This window comes from Buceros rhinoceros, unplaced genomic scaffold, assembly GCF_000710305.1.
Source record: "Buceros rhinoceros silvestris isolate BGI_N320 unplaced genomic scaffold, ASM71030v1 scaffold7686, whole genome shotgun sequence".
NCBI lineage: Eukaryota > Metazoa > Chordata > Aves > Bucerotiformes > Bucerotidae > Buceros > Buceros rhinoceros.
The window spans coordinates 108,689-116,915 of record NW_010419316.1 but is presented as its reverse complement, the minus strand read 5'-3'; the positions used below and the strand labels follow the sequence as shown (position 1 = coordinate 116,915).

General features: G+C 44.3%; 1 protein-coding gene across 1 annotated transcript in view; it reads right to left on the bottom strand.

Annotated features, from left to right (window-relative positions):
* LOC104495837 (engulfment and cell motility protein 1) overlaps window positions 1-8,227 on the bottom strand; it is a 99,522-nt gene that overhangs the window by 18,467 nt on the left and 72,828 nt on the right. The window contains exons 2-3 of the mRNA XM_010138867.1: window positions 7,374-7,537; window positions 1,637-1,749 (exon numbers count right to left, since the gene is read on the bottom strand). Coding sequence (XP_010137169.1) covers window positions 1,637-1,749; window positions 7,374-7,537 — 277 coding nt within the window. The remainder of the gene's footprint in view (window positions 1-1,636; window positions 1,750-7,373; window positions 7,538-8,227) is intronic.

Genomic DNA, 8,227 nt, shown 5'->3' with positions numbered 1-8,227 from the left:
TGGTGTTCAGCAGACCCTGAAGGATAACGGCTGATTTCAAGAGAGCTGCTTCTGCTCTGCGCCAGCTGCTGCTCGTTGCTGTTTGGTCTGTGCCAGGCACTGTATGTACCTAAACCACCAGCTGAGCGGCAAACACACCGAACACGCTTGTGTTTACAAACCATACCCAGCTTCTTCCTTACACCACACAGGGTTAGATCGCACTGAGTTGAGTCCTGGTGGCCTCATGCGGTAGCATCTTCTCTAATCGTTGTGTCTTCTCCCTCCCCTCCAGGGGATGATTTACACTTCTGTTTCAGGGAATACAGGGAGTCTAACAGGACACACACAATGGGCTTGTAGCCAAGAAAACCCAATATTTTGAGGAGATCAAGTTCTTTGGAAACAATTAAAACACATGGCCATGTCTCAAAGAAACACGATTTTTTTTGGTCCTACATAAATATGACATCAAAGCAATGAATCCGGTGGCCTATGCAATTCACTCCAAGGCATGAGACACAGCAACCTTCTCAACCGTGGGCCTGAAAATTATGCTGATATATTTTTAATTTTTTTTAACTTCAACTCCACTCAGATAAGTTGAACCAATTTATAGCCCCTAAGGCTTCTGATCCTATAAATCACAAAGTAATGACAGTTTAAGATAAAAGTCTGTCTTCCTCTTGGAGATCTGCCAGCAGAAGAACATTTGACACAAACCCTGCTCCTTCCCCAGAATTTCAGTCATTTGGATTAAAGCTCCGAGGGGAATAAAATAAACAGCCCTCACTACAGTTAGCCAAACCACACTATGCCTTCCTTTGGCTACCGCCCCTCTGTAACTTTCTAATTTGTGTTGTATTTACAGTGGAAAACAAATGTCAGGCTGAATTCTCACAAAACAGGCGTTTTACAGGGAAAGTTTTGGTTACAACTTCTAATTAATCTGCTGAATTTACAGTATTCTCCTGTTATTTTAATTCACAGAAAGAACTGTGCCCCTCTGAAGGGAAAAGAACCATAGAGAGTTTTACTGTATAAAATGAGCTGTAAATTTAGGACTGAGCAATAACTCATATAAAATAACCTTCTCGTGTCAATCGAGTTTTCATCTGAAGAGACACAAATTACTGATCTAAGTGCTTTTTCTGAGTATATCTAAACACCATAATATATTTCATGTATACGGTAATGTAAGACAAAACCCAAGGACAGGTGGTACTAGAAGGAGCAGAGCAGCACGAGCTCATTGTATATATAAAGGTGGGCCAAGTCTGAGAGATTCGGATTGTGGCTACACCATGTTTCACGTGCTGTTCCTGGAGAGGTGGAGATTTTGTGCGGAGATGAACAAGAAGCCTGGACTTCCAGGCAGAAACTAAAATACGCAGTTCAGAGCGCAAGACTGCTGCTTGGGCTTTTTGTCAACCGCTGGACTTGCTCCCAGTGACCCGTGTGATGAAGTCAAAACCAGTTCCACGGAAACCCAGGAAATCCTGCAACTGTAACTAGGAGCTGCTTTCAGATGCCCCCCGGTAAAAGCCGTTCAGGCAGCACTACAGCCAAGGAACTTGCCAGTAAAAGTGGTATTCCTCATCGCAACTTTTAGACAGAAGGGACAATCAAAAGGCAGACTAGGCAGTCTGAGCTGTACCTTGCCGACGCCGACTGTTGAGTTTCCTAAAGCAGGTGCCCTCCACAAGCCGATTGAGACGTTGCTGCTTGATCAGTTCTAAGATCTCAGGCTGAATCTTCTCTTTTAGTTCCCTTGGGAAGAGAGAAAGTAGGCACTTGTCAAAGACAATCAAAGAGCATCCTCTTTCCTCTGAGACAGAGTCTCACACGATGTTGCTGCAAAGAATTTGAAGGGGACAACAGTCACAGGCAGGGCCAGGTCAGAAGCTAGTCTGCTCCAGAAAAAACTCTCCTTTTTCTTATAACAAAGAATGGGAGTCAGGGTATCGCTGGTGCAGACATCCCCCCGCTATGACATCAGTGTATGACTCAGGCGTGTCACTTACTTCTTTCTTACTTTACTCATCTAAAAATAACGTTCGCTATAATGCATCAAGAATGTTTTTCTATGGTAAATAATTCTCTTTCATCACAGAAGCACTTGAGCACAAAATAAGCATAAAGCTTATTTAAGGGTCTGTCACCTACTGTTGCATGATCCCATGTTACTGGAACTATTATTTAGGACAACACAAGAAGGCTAAAGCATATTTTGAAACAACAATAAAAAACAGTGAGCAATGCCAATGAGCTAAAATAATGACCAGGGCTAATGCTTGTTCTTAATTCCACACCATTCAATTAATTCATTATTATCAGAATTTTGTGGAAGATGAATCCCATGGCTAGGGATTGCTCAAGGACCAAACTTTACCTTTCCCCACGAGTGCAGAAACCCAGAGTGCATTTGGAAATAATATCATATATCCTTCAGCAGATCAATTTGCTACACCCTATTCTGATAAGAGTTCAAATTGTCAAGAACTAGGCAGAAAACTTATGCACATAATATTCAAAGTTTGACTTCATACACCATCACCAGGATTCACAGATGTCTGAATCCATCAGTTATATCCTCACTTAGAGTCATTAAGAATACATAAAAGACAGGTTTAAACATCAACTCGACAGCGAGCCCAGTAAGATTAAAAAAATAACGGAATCTGTAGACGATTTATAAAATATGGAGTGTGTCAGAACCGTAATTTTGCATTGCTGTGCAAAGTAGGTAATACCAAAAATCGTTCTGTCTGGCACTGCGTTCCAGCATTCATCATCAAAAAGAAGCAAAGCTGTGGTATCCCGTAGAGACAACACCAATTTCTCTCTTCCTGAGAACTTAGAGAGCCCGATGTCTGCTGATTTCCACATTCATGTGGCCCCTCTACCCTTGGGCTGCCAGACCCCCCGCTGAAACCACTGCAAGTCCTCTGCTAGAAAGATCCGGCCCTCGAACGAAAATGCCATCTTGCCCCCAGGTATTAACCAAACCACGGGAGCTCGTGATGCATAACCCACTGCATATTTACAAGCTGTGAAAATCTCACCGGCCCAAAATCCAGGGAGCACTGTAACTATAGAAACAGGCCACCTTTGGAAACCAGTCCTTGAGGAGAATTTTCTCGTTGGGAACTAAGATGTGAATATGCCGAATGGTTAAGTACCGTGATTAAATAATCTTGTGCTTGATTAAAGGTCTTGTGTTTACTGAGCTGTTTACTTTACTCTCTCCCCAGGTAAAAGCTGGGAGTAGGGGCTGAAGAAGAAGAGTGTTAAAACACAACGCGGATTACTCAGCAGTCCGGGTGCAGAACAAATCTCCAGCTGCACTGACCTCAAACATTCAACGCTGGTATAAACACCAGTTTGATATTTAGGTAGTTTAACTCAGAAATTGGATGGTTATCAACAAATAGGTGTTACAGCTATTGTAACCTCGTAGTTGTAAGACACTAATGAGAAAAGCAAAAATGAGCGGGTCAGGTAGCACATCAACATCTGGCTGTTTGCTCGGAGTATTCCCTCTTCTGCCCTCTAAAGCCTGACCCGCCTTTCAGAATCCTGAGGAAGAGAAGGATTTTTAACCAAAACACACAGGTAATCCCCTCTGCAGCACCTCACTGTCTGAGGCAGACTTTCCCTAGGAGGAAGAGAGGTTCTTTGCTGATGTGTTGGTGTGCCTCTACTCACGCACATATATTCGCTCTCAAAACCGTGAAGCTCAGGGGTAGTACTCTCTTCCTTTTACAGTCCCCAGACCTGAACACACAGAGCTTGTGGAGACAAGTCATGACTCCATGGAGAAAATGTCTTCTGTGGCTTTGGACTTTAGTAATACCCCTTAAGTCCGTCCATCCCTTGCCATGGTCACCTGCACCTACTGTCCTCGGCAGCTCGTGCCAACACGTGGTGACTCTGACTTGTTTTTCAGATAGCATGACTCCAGATACATTTTCCAAGGTGATCCTGTCTCACTTGGTGCTCCTCGCTGTCACCGTTTCTCTTCACTTCAAGGTGACAGAAATGAGGCAGAACATTCAAACCACAACAGACAGTTAAAACAAAAAATGTGCTTCTTTAAATCTTTAGATCTCCTTCAAAAAGCCATCTGAAGGCAAGGAAGTTCCATTCCTCGGGGCCGGTGTCTAACGACAGGAGGGTTAGTAAAAGATCTCTGTACAACAAATAGGTCCTCCTACCTAATTTTAAAATTAAATGGGGAATATGAGCTAAAGGAAGATCAGAAATGCAAATATCTTTTGTGAAAATTCTATTTATTGTTCTTAGGATGATATCAGCTTAACAGTTTGTGCCTTGCGAGGAGAGAGAGAACAAACTCACAAAGTCTAAGGAGACGGTGGCTTTAGAAATTACTATTAGTTTAGCTGGTAAAATGGCAGGGGTGGGGGAACCACACAGTAAGATACACGATCGCTGATTTTCTGATCTCACTGGACTTGGCACCACAGGTGATACTGACATCAGTTACTTGCCTTCAAAAGAACCGACCTGAATTGTCAGCACATCCCAAAATCATCAGAAATTACTTAAATTATCCAAAGGATACGAGTTCCTCTTTGGCACCAGTTATATCTGTCCCCAGCTATTACCTTTCGAGCTGATAGTTAAGACTCTCTCTTGTTAGCTGTTTTCCTTCCAGCATGAGGCATATTACAGACATTTAAATCATTACAACACAACAGAGAGTAATCCCAGAACTGCTTTTATGTGTTTTGTCCTTTTATCTTTCCGGCTTGTAGCTATGCCCTCTCCTAATCACTTCACACATTCAGAGCAGGCATTAGTGACTCCTCCTAACATCGCAGAGAAATCTGTAAGATAAAAAGCATCCACACCCCTCCCTCTACTTCACACAGATGTTACACAGCAATGGCTCCCCAGCTGACATTAATCCTCCTTTAATCAGCAAGCCTCTATCTGGACATCAGAGCTTTATCCAGTATAACCATGGAATGGTTTGGGTAGGAAGGGACCTTAAAGATCATCCATTTAATGTATAAGGGGATTTCTGGTCCTCTACAGACCCACAGGATTCCTAACACCTTCTTCCACAACGAACCAGTGTTGCTTTATAATTTCATTATGGAATGGCAGTTTGTATGATTAATAACGATCCGAAATCTTGAACTGATTCTGTTCTGAAGGAATTTTAATTTTCCCTAATCGGAAGTAGAAATAGAAAAAACTTCATCTCACATGACACAACCACGCCCATACAAAAGAGACAACTAATCCTCACAAAACAGGGTGGTTGTAGCTACAACAATCTAAGGTGACACTTCCCAGCTTATGTTCGAACCCAACTCAACTGAAGCTTCTCTCATCCAGCAGCTTGAAAACTCAAAACTTCACTGCTTCCCACAATGAACAGCAGGAGAAAGACATGTATCGTGTTCGAGGCAGGGACAACCACCTGACTGCCACATTCTCACGCAGAATTAAACAAGGGCTGCTGACTACGTGCACCGTCGTGCACAATCTCTTTTAGCATATCTGCAAGGCTTTAAAGGCACGGCAGGGCCACGACTGCTCTCTTCTCCCGCAGTCCCTGTCCCCGCCGTGAGGCCCTGATGCTGTGCCTCTATCGGTTGTGCCATCGATGCAATTTGAGAGAGTTACAGGGGATCACATCGAAGGGGAAAATGAAAGAACCCTTCCTTTTCACAGACAGCGTAAGTGATCATGGGTGCAATCAAAATGCAAATGCCGAGAGTTAAATCTCTGCCAATGCCGTCCTGATTGCTTAAACACCTTATCGACTCACTTAGCCCTTGGGCTTCGCCTTTGTCCTGAATCTGAAATGAGTCCCTGGAAGCACTTCTGTTGCCTTTAACTGTTTGCGCTGGCTGTTTCACTCATTCCACGATGGCGAAGGAGACTCTGCGCCATGGCAGCAACTGGCCAGAGTGATACTGGGAGCACAGAGCTTGCAGAGGGCACTGGCAAGTTTTATGAGGCTAGGCGATGGTCCAGGAGAATATAAATAGTTGACCTGTATCATACTTAAACAGTTGACTCACAGGGAAAGCAGGGAAAATGAGAAGCTTTGGTGACAAGCTTAGCAGTACTGAGCGGCTTTGAACCGCTAAACGTTGCAGGGGATTGGCAGGGGATTTCTGAGCAACGTAATGGTGCAAAACCGACCGGAGCCATTTGTAGCTTTTAATTGATGCATTACTGTGAGTGACATCAGCTCTAATTGGGCATTAGGTCCTATCTTCTAATACACTGAAATCATAAAAGCAGCATTCCCTCTTTGATCCACATTGGTATGATTAAAATTTAAGCGTGTAATTCTACTTAGCTTATGCTTCTGCTGTTGCCCTGCTGCCCCTGGAGGAACGTGTCCCCAGAGCTTGTCCCTCAATATCTGTGTCCTTCAGAAACAAATCAAAATGAACATCCTGCTTCGGAATCCTGAAATACTCTGGTCCAAATCCTTCTCTACACCTTTGCCTTGGAACAGGAGATTTGGAAAATCACGAGCCGTTCCACTGGAAACATGGTCAGGATTTCATGACATTTCAGCTGATGTTTCTGGAGTCCTCACTGTCTCTCTGCTGACCTCAAAAGATTCCTGCTATTCTCAGCACATCATTTGTGTACCACAGAGTCTGCATCTGCCCTGTGCCATCAGCTCAGCCACAAGCCCAGACTTGGTCCGGAGCCAAGTACAGCCTCCGTTTTTCACGTAATGGAACAAAGCGTATTCTGAGAAAAGGGAAGGAGCTATGGGGGTGATGTTAGCATTTGACACTTGTCAGTAAACAACAAGGAAACGAGAATTCCCGCTGGCTAGCTGCCAAATGTTACCTTTTCCAAATTAGCCACTGCTTGTCATGAACACCAAAGACAATGCCATAAACCAAGGCAGTCATACACACCACCAGTCTTTTGTGGAGCCAGTGTGTATTGGCTCCTCTTCTTCTGGCTTCTCCTTGTCTTGCTCAGAAAAGTGACATTTTTACAGGCCCTTGGACAGAAGACAAAGTTGTGGTGATGGTGTTTGTTTTCGGTTTTTGTTTTGTCTTGTTTTTACAAGCCAGTACCAGGACCGAAACCAGGCTCACAGCCATGCAAAGCTAGGAAACGTCAAAGCATTGTTTCGTGCAAAGAAGCCATGTGAGACCCAGGAGGGATTTGCTGAAGCTGATTTAACTGAACTCAAAGAAAAAGTTATGATTCCCAGCAGGAGAAAACATAACACACTTCAAACTGATGCCGCGCTACTGCTTTTGAGCACGGCTCCCTAGACAGCTTTCCTCCGTGGGTTCCCCCAGAAGAGCTCACAAATGTCATTCACATTGGTTAATCCTTCCATGCAAAAACGAGTCACGAGAGAAGACGGTACTCACAGAATCGGACGAGACTGGAAATCTTCCTGGTTCATTCTTTCCGACTGGCGTATTTTCAGTATTTCTGTGTAACTGAGATTCTGAAGTTTGCTCTTGAACTGATCCAGAGAGCTAGGCTTGGTAGTGAGCGCTCTCATTATCTGTTCTTTCACTACCTGCATTACCTGCGGAAACGGAAAGGAAAAGAAAACCGGTGTTAACAGCGTCTGCATTCTTCTTTCAAATCTTATTCTGGGTCACAGTAAGGTTTCTTGGTATACAGGATAGAATCATGGGATAATTTCGGTTAGCAGAGACCTTTAAGATCATCAAGTTCCAGTGTTAACCTGGCACTGCCAGGTCAACACTAAACCACATCCCTCAGCACCACATCAACGCATCTTTTAAACCCCTCCAAGTGCACAAGCTGCAGGGACCAGTGTAACTGCCCACCGGAGAGCCTGCCCAGAGTTCTTCAGGTCTTACAATTGGATCTCTTGGCTGGATCTCAGCTGCTCTCCTGGACAGAAGGCGATAGGACAAAGCTGCTAACTGTGCCCCACAGCTTGCCTTATTCCTTATGCCCAGAGGCGATGGGCACGCACATGAAACACAGGAGGAACAAACTCTGAACATCACGAAACACTTGTTTACTGTGAGGATGACCAAGCACTGGCACAGGTTGTCCAGGGAGGTTGTGTAGTCTCCATCCTTGGAGATACTCAGAACACATCTGGACACGATCCTGGGCCACTGGCTCTAGGTAACCACGCTTGAGCAGAGAGATTGGACCAGATGACCTTCAGAAGCCCCTTCCAACCACAGCCAGTCTGCGATTCTGTGAGAATCCTTACGCTGGAGTTATGGCCGTACAC